The sequence below is a fragment of the Caloenas nicobarica genome, chromosome 14 (genome assembly GCF_036013445.1).
Source record: "Caloenas nicobarica isolate bCalNic1 chromosome 14, bCalNic1.hap1, whole genome shotgun sequence".
Taxonomy (NCBI): Eukaryota; Metazoa; Chordata; class Aves; order Columbiformes; family Columbidae; genus Caloenas; species Caloenas nicobarica.
Genome location: NC_088258.1, coordinates 3,540,732 through 3,553,434, shown reverse-complemented (window position 1 = coordinate 3,553,434; position 12,703 = coordinate 3,540,732). Strand labels below are relative to the sequence as shown.

The 12,703-nt window shown below is 47.9% G+C and overlaps 2 protein-coding genes across 2 annotated transcripts; one reads left to right on the top strand and one right to left on the bottom strand.

Annotated features, from left to right (window-relative positions):
- Window positions 1–213: 213 nt before the first annotated feature.
- Window positions 214–4,866, bottom strand: PTCD1 (pentatricopeptide repeat domain 1). Its single transcript, XM_065644689.1, has 8 exons — window positions 4,404–4,866; window positions 4,027–4,167; window positions 3,604–3,822; window positions 2,901–3,002; window positions 1,875–2,633; window positions 1,510–1,626; window positions 722–904; window positions 214–544 (listed from the first exon to the last, which is right to left on the bottom strand). Exons 1-8 carry the CDS (start codon window positions 4,827–4,829, stop codon window positions 368–370), a joined length of 2,124 nt encoding a protein of 707 aa, XP_065500761.1. The 5' UTR covers window positions 4,830–4,866; the 3' UTR covers window positions 214–367.
- Window positions 4,867–5,091: 225 nt separating this feature from the next.
- Window positions 5,092–11,873, top strand: CPSF4 (cleavage and polyadenylation specific factor 4). The gene is made up of 8 exons (XM_065644690.1): window positions 5,092–5,277; window positions 6,613–6,663; window positions 7,161–7,313; window positions 8,090–8,185; window positions 8,338–8,431; window positions 8,868–8,940; window positions 9,597–9,689; window positions 10,730–11,873. Exons 1-8 carry the CDS (start codon window positions 5,175–5,177, stop codon window positions 10,796–10,798), a joined length of 732 nt encoding a protein of 243 aa, XP_065500762.1. The 5' UTR covers window positions 5,092–5,174; the 3' UTR covers window positions 10,799–11,873.
- The last annotated feature ends 830 nt before the right edge of the window (window positions 11,874–12,703 follow it).

The following is a 12,703-nucleotide window of genomic DNA, read 5'->3' as shown; positions in this document are numbered from 1 at the left end:
TGAAGATGCAGTCAGGAATTCCAGCAATTTGTGACTGCTTGTGTGGTCAGTGCCCAGATTCGCAGAACACAAGAGAGACAAAACCAGTGCTGAGCTAAACCCCTGTAACACCTGATTTTGCTCCTCCCTTGTTTAGCACAGAGTTTGTTAAACTAGAGCTTGTCTAACCCTCTGTGGTTTAAGGAAATTGACTGAAAATGTCTTTGCTTCTCCTTCAAACAAAGGACAAGTCTTTTATTATGTAGTCACCAACAGAACTTGAGTTCATGAAAATACAAAGCAGCTTTACTACAAGACAGTTTAAGGAAGAAAGTTGCAAGTTCTTCCAGGCCAAGGAAGAGGCAGGAGCTCAGGATCCTGCTCGCTGCTACTTCTGCCCTGGCTGGTCTTGCACATCCTCTTCATTTTTGTCATCTGCAGGTTTTGCTGTTCTGTATTTTGCCCAGGGGTGGGGGGTCTCCTCTCCTGCCATTACTTTTAACCACCGATAGTAGTAGCCACGGAAACCATCGATTTTCTCCAGGTACGAGTTCTTTGACTTATACTGCAAAGAGAAAGGCAACAAAACAAGTTTGTGTTAGAAAACAAAACCAAAAAAAGGCTCAAGAAACTGTCAGCCAGACAAACCCAAAGGAAGATGATTTTGCAGAAATCTGCTTTCCCCTCCCTTACTGGCATCATCCGTGTTGCCTTCATGCTGTAACTGGTCATGGCTACCTACTCTGTCAAATTTTGGAGGGTACTGTGCCGCGAACTCCAGCTGGCGGATGATAACTTCATTGGGAGGCACCTGGTTGTTCCTCATGTCCCGCAGGATCTCTGTGAGGTACTGGTAATTCAGCTGCCTCACGGCACCAGCAATCAGGGTGCTGTAGATGTACTTGTTGGGAGTGACTCCAGACCTCTGCAAACAAAAAACGCTACAGTTAAACTTGTTTTTCTGCCAATTGACACAGGATTTGTAGAAGGAAAAGGCACAGAGGCACTTCTTACATAAGGACCAAGGCTCTCACTCCCTTCAGGGAGGTTTAAGTTGGATATTTGGAACAATTTCTTCCTGGAAAGGGGCTGTTGGGCATTGGAACAGGCTGCCCAGGGCAGTGGTGGAGTCACCATCCCTGGAGGGGTTGAACAGATGCGGAGATGAGGTTCTCAGGGACATGGGGCAGTGCCAGGGCTGGGTTAACGGTTGGACTCAATGATCCTGAGGGTCTCTTCCAACCAAAATGATTCTGTGATGTGCCAGTGCCAGCACAGCCCTTCCCATGAGCCCTCTCCTGTCTCAGCACAGACACAGGACACACACCTCAGCTGGCACCTTCCCTGCAGTTGTATATTTTTGGAATGAGAACACAACCACTCACCACAGAAACCTCAGCAGGTCTTTTTAGAAGCATTAATGCTTCACTTTGCTTCCTCTTGCAGCTTGAAACCCATGCAGCAGAGTTTGGTGTGTTATTTGTTGGGGTTTTTTTGTGTTTTGTTTGGTTTTTTTTTAATTATTATTACCTTTAAATCTGACAGTAACTGCAGTCCATCCTTCTCTTGGTGGCAAGCAATCGCCAAGTTACAAAACGTCTGGAGGTTTGGTGACAGTCCCCTCTTCACCAGAGCTGGCAGCACACTCTGCAAGACACAAGTGTTGACATCAGTTTCTATAAAGTCTCCTTGTAGCTTTCCAGATGGAGCTGAAGGTGCTAGAACAGAATGCACAGCTACTTATAAATTAACCTGAGCACTGGTTTGTGGAAAACAGCATGAGATTTGCAGTTTCTGTTGTGGATAGTGGAACAGGTCTCGCAGCGAAATGCAGGTAACGCTGGAGGCCAGGGACAAGGAGATGGTGACAGGGCAGGTGCTGAGTTTTTCCTCACCTTTGCTCCTTCTAGGTCTCCCTGTTTACTTTTCTTCCTTATTAAAGCGTTAAAGAAAGTCACGTCTACTTTCACTTTACGCTCATCTAGAAGTGCCAGCAGTGAGGACTCCGAGGGGCTCTGGGGTTCCACCAGCTCGGCCAGTAAAGTAAATGTTTTAATGTTGGGTTCTGCATTGTCCTGTTTCATTTTACTCAAGAAGCCCTCCACGTCCCCCATCAGAGCCAGGCGATGGGACGGTGTGGCCACTGTCCCCAAGGAAACCATGGCTGCGTCGGGCACCCAGGAATCCAGCAAGTTGGGCAGGTTGCAGAAATGCAGCTTTTGCTCTAGGTGCATCTGTTCCTGCTCCATCTTGTTCTGGTCTCTCCTCATCAGCGCTCCGGTTCTGCTGGGAGCTCCACCAGGGCCATCGAGAGCCTCTGGTTCTGTTTCAGCCTGATTCCTGTCTTTATTTTGTTGCTGGATCAGTTCTTTAGGCTGCACCAAACTCTCCCAAAATATTTGCTTTTCCATAGCTTCCACATCCAGCTGGACAGCAGCTGCGCTCTCTGATCCCTTCTTCCTCTGACTTTTCACCTTTTCCTTCTGCCTCCCGGCTGTGAGCCGTAGCTGGGGCGAGTTCTCACGGGCGGGTCTGAGCAGGAGTTCGGAAGCCACAACCGGATCCCCTATTCCACAGTCTCTCGCAGCGCGAAGCATCAAATTGTATGTGTGGCTGTCGGCCTTGATTCCAAGCTTAGTCATTTGTCTCCAAACCTGAAGAGAGGAAGACAAACACCAGATGTGATATTAAATAAATAACAGGAACATTTCTAGCAGGTTGTAAGCGTTTCTGTTGTGCCCAGTGTTACAGTATCTACTTGCAGATAAGGAACGAGTTTACAGCATGACAAGGTTTAGTTTACAGAACTTCTCCCAGGAGGATCTGAATTCTTCCTGCTTCATCAGCTCTGAGATGATGACGAGTGACAAATTACAACATAGAAACACTTCTTCCTTCCCGCTGCAAACGTGAGGACAAACCTGTAAGGCGTAGCGGAAGCCACTTTCGCTGTCCTTGATGCAGCTCATGAGAAGGAAGCTGAAAGTCTTGGCTGTGGGAATGTGACCCTTGTGTACGATTTCCTAAAAGAGCAGAGAGAGTGTTAAACTTCCCAGTTACCTGAACAGTCCGTCACAGCTGGTTGCTAAGCCCAACACGGCTGTCGTCTTCTGGGCATAGAGCAGCAACAAAGCACGGGGTGAACTCAGTGCTGTGAGCAGAACGATGGCTCCAGGAGAAAAAGAGCCCTGAAACACCGGTGTAGATCCCAGCTTCTCCCTGATGGGAGCTACAGGAAATTGAGGGCAGGAACAGCTGCTTCCAGACTGGCCCTTCTGAGGAGCTGCTCTAAGAGGAGCTGGGTATTGATATGTGGGTGTTTAAAATGAAGGATGGAGACAGACACAGAGCTGTGAACTCCACAAAAACTTTGTTCATTAAGTCTTTAACACACCTGACCAGAGTTTTAAGGCAAATTTCTGCAGCCTTTTATGTACTTAAGCTTAACGTTTGGTCCATACCAAGACTATTTGTTATACGAGACCAAGGATTAATGAAATATAAACATGAGACCTGTAATCACCTCTGCTGGAAATGAAATCCAAAAAGTCTAGACAATGTGGCAACTTCCAGGAGCTTTAACCAGAGCAGACTCTGCTCACACAAGAGAAGTCACATCTTTACCTTTAGTACATCCAAGCACATCCTGAGGTCGGAGCAGAGGGCACAGACCTTCAGCAGCGCATGGTACGTGATCAGGTTCAGCTCCTCATTTTTGCTCTGGAGCTGCTGCCGTAACTGCAGAGCGCTCTGCAGCCCCGAGTCCTTCCACGGGGATTCAGCACAGGCGTTGAACAGGGCTGTGTAAGTGGCCTCACTGGGAGTTAAGCCTCGTTTTTTCATCTGAGGGAAGAGAAGAAGAATTGGAACCAACTTTTAGGAAAGGAATTCTAGAATTTCTTAACTCGTTTTTAAGAGTTTCAGGTTAAGAAGATGCAAATGGTAACTAAAAGGCATTTTAGAGAAAAAGTAACATGACCAAATGCTTGAAACAGTTTTAGCTTAGAAAATGTAATGAAGGTCTGAGAGGAGAGAACGTGAACCTACATCATTGTAGAGCCTGAACGCCTTTTTCACGTAGCCAACCCTGCCACAGCCGCCAATTAGAACCGTGTAATTACTTTCTGTTGGCCGCACACACTCTTCCTTCAGCATCTGCACCTCAAACATCTCCAGAGCCTCCGCCAGCTGCAGGGAAGAGGAAAATCCACGATGAGGCAGCAACAGAATCGATTACAATAGATATTAACATGCACAGCAGTGGGCAGGTTGTGGTAGAAAGGACAGAGCACAGGATTCCTCACGAATTCTTACTTTGCTTTCTGTAAAGACACTAAGTGACAGGACAATACCGATGGGGCAAAGTTGCATTATTTTATCGATACTGTTAAACAAACCAAAGAAGCGAAGAGCCAGGACCAAACCTTATCGTCCTTGATGAGGGCTTTGCATTGCAAGAAGTACCAGTACGGGGTGTTCTTGGGCCCCCGCCGGGGTTTTCTTTCTGGTTCGTCCTCCCCCTCATCTTGAAGCTTCAAATCCTTAAACCACGACGTGGTTTTATGATAATATTTCCTGGAAGAAAATTTACTTGACAGCGTCCCGAACTCCACACCTTCATCGTCATCCTCCTCCTCCTCCTCCTCACCAACAGCTTCGGCGCAGCCGCCGCCCTCGATCTCCCTCTGGCCGCCACCGGCCGCCGTGCGGGCCGCCTGTGAGGAGCTGAGCGGCCTCCAGCCCGGCAGCGGGGATCGGAGAGGATGCGGGGGCTGCGCGGGGGCTGCCCACCGCCGGAGAGCGGAGCGGGCCCAGCGGCACGGCGGGACGAGCAGCCGCAGGGACCCCATGTGTCCCCGGTACCGGGGCGGGCACCGGCCCCGCTCCGCCCCCCTCAGCAGCGGCGCCTGCGCGGGCGGAAGGGGCGGGGCAGCGCGCGGACGGCGCTCTCTGATTGGCGGAGCCGCGCGCGCTGCCCGCTGGGCTCGGGGGTCAGCGGTGACTCCCGGCATTCCGCGGGCGGGCGGCGCGGGGCGGCGAGGAGCTGCCGCCGCCGCCTCCCCTCACCTCAGGCGCTGCCGGCGCGGAGCGGAGCGGGCAGGGCCGGGCCAGCCCGGGCCCGGCCGCCCGCTGCCCCCCCACCCCCCACCATCCCCCCCCTTCCCTCCCGCCTCCGCCGCCCCCCGGCCGCCACCATGCAGGAGCTCATCGCCAGCGTGGACCACATCAAGTTCGACCTGGAGGTGGCCGTGGAGCAGCAGCTGGGGGCGCAGCCGCTGCCCTTCCCCGGCATGGACAGTGCGTGCGGGCAGCGGGCGGAGCGGCCCCGTCCTCCCCGCGGGGCTGGGGCCGAGTCGGGGCTCCCGGCCGGGACGAGCCCGGGGGGTGGGAGGGAAGGAGGGAGGTTCCCCAGGGTCTGAGCGCCTTGTTCTGGTCTTGTCCTTAGATCCACCCAGCTCCGGCTTTCCCCGTGACACTTGTGTCTTGATCCAGGTGGTGTTCTTTCCCGCTTAATGAAAGGTGTAGTTAGTACCCAGCCAGGCGGGAAAATAAAAGTTGAGGCAGTATTGTGAATAAACATCACTTCCCTGCACAGAACATTATTTATATTTAGGGCGATGAGGCTGGTCAGGAGTCTGGAGCACAAGTGTGATGGGAGCAGCTGAGGGACCCGGGGGATTCAGCTGGAGAACAGGAGCTGAGGGGAGACCTTCTGATCTCTGAACTGCCTGAAAGGAGCTTGGAGCCGGGGGGGATCGGGCTCTGCTCCCCATGAACAAGCACCAGGACCAGAGGAAACGGCCTCAAGTTGCGCCAGGGGAGGTTGAGGTTGGATCTGGGGAGCAATTTCTCCCCGGAAAGGGCTGTGAGGCATTGGAATAGGCTGCCCAGGGCAGTGGTGGAGTCACCATCCCTGGAGGGGTTGAATGGACACGGAGATGAGGTTCTCAGGGACGTGGGTTAGTGCAGGGCTGGGTTAACGGTTGGACTCAATGATTCTGAGGGTCTCTTCCAACCAAAATGATTCTATGCTTATTTTTTTCATTCACTTTTATAGATAAGGCGTTTTGATGGCAGGGAGAATTCATCTTTGGGTATACCCATGGCCTGGTCTCTCAACCTTTTCCTTCAGTCTAATAATCTGACACAGTCTCAGGAGACTCGTAGTTTGCTGAAATTTTCTAGCCGGGCTACTAAATGTGTGTTTTAACTCTGTTGAATGTTGTGATACCTGTTGGTCAGGATCAGCAAGGGATAACACACTAATGGTTGTTTCAGGCTGTTCTGGTCAAGAAATATAAGGCGTTGTCAGGACTGTAAATGCGAGGTTCACTGACGTGATTGACTTAACAGCAGAGGAAGACCCAGTCAATAAAACCTAAATATCTGAAAAGTAAAACAAGCACCACCAGACCTCTGCAGTTTCCCCTTGGTGTCCCCCAAGAAGAACACAGATATTGGGGATGACCAGACTTGAACAAGGAGCTTAAGCAGGAAATTAAATTTCCCAAACCAAAACGCTGCTTTTCGTTTGATATTGAGGACCAGGTTGTCTTTCCAGGGAAGGAAGTATTTTAAAAGTTACCACGAAACTTTGTTAAAATTAATTATGTTTCTTTGTTCTCTCCACAGAATCAGGTGCAGCTGTCTGTGAATTTTTTTTAAAAGCGGCCTGTGGAAAAGGCAAGTAATATTTCCAATACAGTAATACTCATGGGGGTGGCGGGCGGGGGGAAGCTTGATTTTTCTAGCACTGTCTGCAGTACTTTTGTTTTCTATAAAGATGAGGGGATAACCTCATAATAGGTAGAGGATAAAACTGAAGGATGTTGGAGTAACTGCAGCAATTGTGAAAGAATGGTATTTTTTTAAGAAGCTGGGAGGTGAATAAGCAAAGCTGCCACAGGGAGCCCTTGCTATGGATGTGGCTGTATTAGTTGCTGGGGATTGTGGTTGCCGGGATTAAGAGCTGGAGACCACATTGTGGAGCTCATTAGAGGGTAACATAAGACTTGTCCCAAGCGGCTATTGCCACTAAAGGCCAAATAATTAAGAAAAGCGATGCCCTCTGAAACCCCTCTTGCAGAGGGGAACCAAGTGTTGCTCTTGCTCTGTGTCTTCTTGCGCCGCAGATTTTAATTGTTCCTTTTTTCCGTTCTCCTTGCCCCATCCTTCCACAGGAGGCATGTGCCCGTTCCGACACATCAGCGGGGAAAAGACAGTTGTTTGCAAACACTGGCTACGAGGACTGTGCAAAAAGGGAGACCAGTGCGAGTTTCTGCACGAGTACGACATGACCAAGATGCCTGAGTGTTACTTCTACTCCAAATTTGGTAAGGGGTGTTGTAGCTCCTACTTAGCGTTCCTTGCTGGTGTGGGCGTCTGGTGAAGAGGACCCTGGTACATTCCTCTCATCCGTCTTCAGAGCATTGCAGTTCTTCTGTGTCTGATAATATTGTTAAATTGTACTTTTTCAGATCTGCTTAGTCCTTCACCTTATTATCCCTCTAAATTTGTGATGTATCATAGATATCTTTTCTCTCAAGAGCTTGTCCCTTGGGGGAAGAGGGGGGAAGTTCAAGTTTTTACTGGGTTTTACACCTTGTTTTGGGTATGAGATGAATAGGCTGAGCAGTTGGTCTTTGCATGACTCTTATTTTTTGGGGAGCTGATGAGCAGCAGAGGGCAAGGGGGTGCAAAACTTTTATGCACTTGCTTTCCAGCTCTGGAGATCTGGACATAATGAGGCAACTTGCTGTCAGGAACTTACAGTCTTGTAGGTTTCCTTGGATTGAGGTTAGTGCGCAATTTGTAGTTTCTCCACGCTTCTGGTGCACTAAATGTTTGGTTTTTGTTATCATGACTGCTCTTTCCAATTTAGTTTCCGCATTGTTTTTAAAAGCACACATAAATAATCCAGTCTGGTAGAACTTCACTCACCGGGGGTGAGTCCTTGGTGGTTTTCATCTAGGTTAAGGCAGGCAGTTGTGCCTGAACTTAAAAATGTTGGGAACAGCTTTGTGGGAGCTACGTTCCAGGTAATGTTTTGAGAGTCATTTGATCTCGAAGCTGTACAATTGACTAAGAAGTGTGTTTGCCTTTGGTACAGGGGAATGCAGTAACAAAGAATGTCCGTTTTTGCACATCGACCCGGAATCTAAGATCAAAGACTGTCCCTGGTATGACAGAGGCTTCTGTAAACATGGTATGTACATCGCAGAGTTGCTGCTTCTGTGGCTCTAAATCAAGGGTAGGGCGTTGCTATTCTTTCTTTGCATTATCTGCTTGTGCACCTGCTACTACTGAGTGCTGGGGTACGTGTATGTGGAACGTGAACCACTGAGTTTTGTGTTGCAGGTCCCCTCTGCAGACACCGGCACACTCGAAGAGTCATTTGTGTGAATTACCTTGTAGGATTCTGTCCGGAGGGGCCCACCTGTAAATTCATGCAGTGAGTATGCTTCCAGGCTTCTCCTGGGATCTTTGTCATCCCATAGGTGTCAAATGAGGCTGTTCCAGTGCTTCCTAGTGGCTTTGGAGGTTAGGCCAATGTTTGGTTTGTTGTACGGATTTGAGGATATGGGGCAGGGAGTTATTAACACCAGTAAGTGGTGACCAGGTGCCATCAGTGCGGTGGGATCACATGGGCTTTATTCCAGAAGATTTCACAGCTGGGGTGGTACACTAAGTACTGGATTGTCATTTTTGTGTATGTAATTGTTGAGCGTCAGAATGCAAAGAAAAGTGGGGAAGGGGGAGGTCTGTTTCCTATGAGCTGAATTTTAATTGGCTGCAAGTTTGTTTTGTTTCGAGTTATTTGACTGAGCTGATGGTAAAATGTTGGCATATGATTTGAGAATCAGTTTTCCTGTTTCCATCTCAACCAGCCCACGGTTTGAACTGCCAATGGGAACCACAGAGCAACCACCGCTGCCTCAACCGACACAGACCCAGCAAAAGGTACACGATTCCCCTGCCCCCCTGCACACCCGCCCTCAGAGCGTTTCCTGCGTGCTTTACCAGAGGGTGTGTTGTCCTGTGGTCAGAACTGCACACCTGGGCTCCTGGTTTGCTGGAAAGCCTTGGAGAAATAGTCACTGAATGAGGGAAACCCTTCCTATTTTACAACAGGGTGTGATATTTTTTCATAATTAAGAATTTGCAGACAAACCCTAATAAATGGCAAAGCACTGTCCTGTCCGAGTGACATTATAGTGATGAAATTCCTACAATTGCTCCAACTTTACATGGAGATTGAGTCACAGAACACTCTCACATTACATAGAAGTGCATCATACATGGTTGGGCACCAAGCTGCCAGTTTTTGTAATCTATGTGACATGTCTCAGTGGTGGCAATGATATTTTAGCAGCCTAAACCTACTCTCCAAATCTGCTTTCCGGAGAAAAGCAGGATCGCTGGGCTGCGTAAGCCTCAGTGCTCGATTTTGTCTCTCTGGTGCTCCAGCTGGCAGAGCACCCACACACACAGATCTGGAGGAAAATTGATCATTTCATATGTGGGGTGCTCCTTTTCCCTTCTTAACAAAACAACAACCAGAAAGGTCTTTATCCTTGATGCACTTAACGAGTCAGAACCCTTCTCCTAACCAACAGAGAACACCTCAAGTCATTGGAGTCATGCAGTCGCAAAATAACAACACTGGGAACAGAGGACCCCGGCCGCTGGAGCAGGTCACCTGCTACAAGGTAATTCGGAGGGGAGGGGCGAGGAGGGAGAGCAGAGGGTGGATTTAAGAAGTTCAGCGTGCACTCACCTGGACTACATTACAAAATAAAAGCTAATATTAGTTTTGTCCCATGAGTTAATTTGCTTATACTTTGCGATTTTTAGAAAGATTTTTCTTCTCTGTTTGCGTGGAAGGTCCTTGTGAGTAACAAAACTTGAATATGCAAAGACCTTTTGGTATTTCAGCTGTAAATGCACCTTGTTGCTGTCAAACCAATGAAAGAGTTATTCACTGCGGTTGCTCATCGAGGAGCATTGGTAAAACTTTTGACACAATCAAATTCCCATCTCTGTTTATTTTTCCACAAACCCCAACCTCAGCCATTAGAAAAGAGAGAACAAATCTGCCTGTCCCAAACTCCTTTGACAGTTGCATCGTGGCACATGCCAACTTCTGTGCCTTAGGTGCTTGTTTGGGTAAAAATTATCATGACTGGACAGGGATATTAAGTAGCTGAATCCATTTCACTGAAAACCTTGAATAGCTGCTTATTATTTTAGCTGCAAGTAAATGCTGTATCTGGAGAATGCTGTAGCATCAGATACTGACATTTCTCTCTGGGCTTGAATAGCTTCAAGGTGCAAAGTCATGAATGTCTTTGGACTTTTCTCTGTCTAATTCCGAGTAGCCGCTCAGGAGAGTCCCTGTGTATCTCTGATGTGGTTTATGTCACATGGAGGAGTCATGGAAGCCTCAAATATTGACATTCTCTGTGTACATTACAGCCCTTTGCTGTTTGTAACGGTGCATGGGGAGCGCTGTAATAACATGATGCCAGGTTGCTCCCAGCGCAGAAGCAGCTTCTGCTCCAATAGCCCATAAATCTTGCCCCTTGTGACGCCGTGTTTCACTTCACCCGCTAAATGCTGCGCGTTCCATACGCGGAAAAGCTTCCAAATCACAACAGTTGCCGGCTGCCTTAATAAAGGCAGCTAGAGGGGGAAAAAAAGTTGTAACCGTGTAATAATTCCTCTCTCTCTCTCTCTCTCTCTCTTCTAGTGTGGTGAAAAAGGTCATTATGCCAACAGATGCACCAAAGGACATCTGGCCTTTCTCAGTGGGCAGTGAAAGAGCAGGACGAAGAGTGCGAGCGAGCTGTTAGCACTGAGCAAAGGTTTCTGCCGAGCACTATGTCTTGAACTATTAATCAGGTTGTTTTTTAATGCCATTACTGAAAGAACTGGTCAGAGGCTGGCTGCTGCTAAGCAACATTTTTGTAATTGTCCACAACTTTTTTTTTATGTTTTAACCTTTTTAAAAATAAGATTTTTTGGCCTCCGCCTGTTTTCATTGAGCCCTGCTGAAAGGTAGATCTGAAACCAAAATAGATAAAGTGAACCCCTCATCAGTGCAGCGCTCCACGTAAACTCCAGTGTTTCTTTAAAGTGTTTTGCCGCTTCTCTTTGGAGAACCTGCAGCGTTTCAGCCCTCCCTGTGGAAGCAGGAAGACTGACTGGGAAAATTAATATTTGAAATTCCCTCCCTTCAGTGAGGAAGCAGGAATTCTGCTGTCCTGTAACTCTTAAAAAGCAAAAAGTCATGTTCCCAGGTCCAGCCTGTGGTAGTCGCTGAGCTTGTCCCAGCGGCTGACGCCTCCCGTACATCAGGCTGTAAAACTCTTGTCCACTTGCTTTATTTCTGTGTTTCTTGCTATACTGAAGGTTAGAAATTAATCTTCTGGGTGAGAACCGATCAAGGGGAGAATAAATTGGCATCTCTGTGGTTCACTAAACAATGAGGAATAATGATTGTAGGAAAAAAACCCCGCATCTGTGCTCATTTTCCATCTGCAAAAAGTGAGGAGGGAAAATGAACACGGCTGGAAGAGCTTTGTCTTGCCCCCCGCATCGTCCAGCTCACACCGAGCAGGTATTTCCATAGCCTGGAGAAAACCAAGAGGTGGAGATGTATATTCTCATGGAACACTGCTTTTAAAAGTGGTGGAGCATTCTTCTCAGAGCAATTTTTCAAGCCAAATCCCACTCATTTTGTGAGACTATTTCAAAAGGGCCAATGACAAAATGTGAATTAAAAAAAAAAAAAAAAATGCACCTACGATATGAGCCTTATTGATTCTAACCCATCTCTCATTTGCTGACTGCCTTTATACTTTGTTTTTATTGAAATGTACTGATGGAAAAAGCTGGCTGTGAATTTTTTTTTTTTTTTTTTTTTTAAGAACAAGGTAATATGCGTAGGTTAAGAGAAGCGACTGGAGCCTGTGTTGGTTTGAATGACTGGTTATTTCACTGTGGAGAGTCAGAGTCACTCAAAAGAGAAGTTTCAGGTTCAAGTGCTGATGGTGTGACAGACCATCGGACGCTTGTTGCGTCTGCAGAGGCTGAACCGCCAGATGTGCGTCTGCCAGTAACTGCGCACATGGAAAGGGAACCACAACGCTTCGGTGTGGCCACCTGTTCCCTCTAGCTCAGGGATTTATGGTCTTCATGACCTGAACGGATGTTTTCAAAGCTGAAATCCCTCCTGGCACCACTGAAGCTCCCAAGAGATTCTTTATATCCTTGAAAAAGTGTGGTTTTTTTCTCTCTCCTGATCAGAAAGGACACTGCGGGGTATATCAGGGTGTCCAGCCACAGTTAAAGGGTCAGCAGGTCGTGGGGTAACAGGGTGTTGTGCTTCTTTCGATGGGTGCACATCAGCTGGGGCCAAACCCCCAGATGCTCCTTCACACTGCATTTGTGCACGTAGCATCCCCTGCAAAACTTCCCTGCTGCATTTCGGTCAAAAAGCAAAGTTTTCCTTCAGTTTAACTTCATGGACCTTTCTTTGTTGTTTTTGTTGGGTTTGTGTGTTGTGGGTTTGTTTTTTTTTTTTTTAACCGTATACCCATTCAGAATAACCTTCCAGATTCTTTTAGTATGGAAGTAGGTAGAGTTCTTACAGAAATGGGTTATCAGAGGTGAGAACAATTACAATCCTGGTGACAGAATGAGAGTTACAGACCTTACAGCT

Excerpts from the sequence above, each read along its gene's own strand:
- PTCD1 (XM_065644689.1), bottom strand. The coding sequence starts at position 4,829 with ATGGGGTCCCTGCGGCTGCTCGTCCCGCCGTGCCGCTGGGCCCGCTCC. Across the intron at positions 2,634-2,900 it reads GCTTCCGCTACGCCTTACAG|GTTTGGAGACAAATGACTAA; the intron begins GTTTGTCCTCAC and ends TCCTCTCTTCAG. Across the intron at positions 545-721 it reads ACCCTCCAAAATTTGACAGA|TATAAGTCAAAGAACTCGTA; the intron begins GTAGGTAGCCAT and ends TTCTCTTTGCAG.
- CPSF4 (XM_065644690.1), top strand. The coding sequence starts at position 5,175 with ATGCAGGAGCTCATCGCCAGCGTGGACCACATCAAGTTCGACCTGGAG. Across the intron at positions 8,186-8,337 it reads CAGAGGCTTCTGTAAACATG|GTCCCCTCTGCAGACACCGG; the intron begins GTATGTACATCG and ends TTTGTGTTGCAG. Across the intron at positions 8,432-8,867 it reads CCCACCTGTAAATTCATGCA|CCCACGGTTTGAACTGCCAA; the intron begins GTGAGTATGCTT and ends CATCTCAACCAG.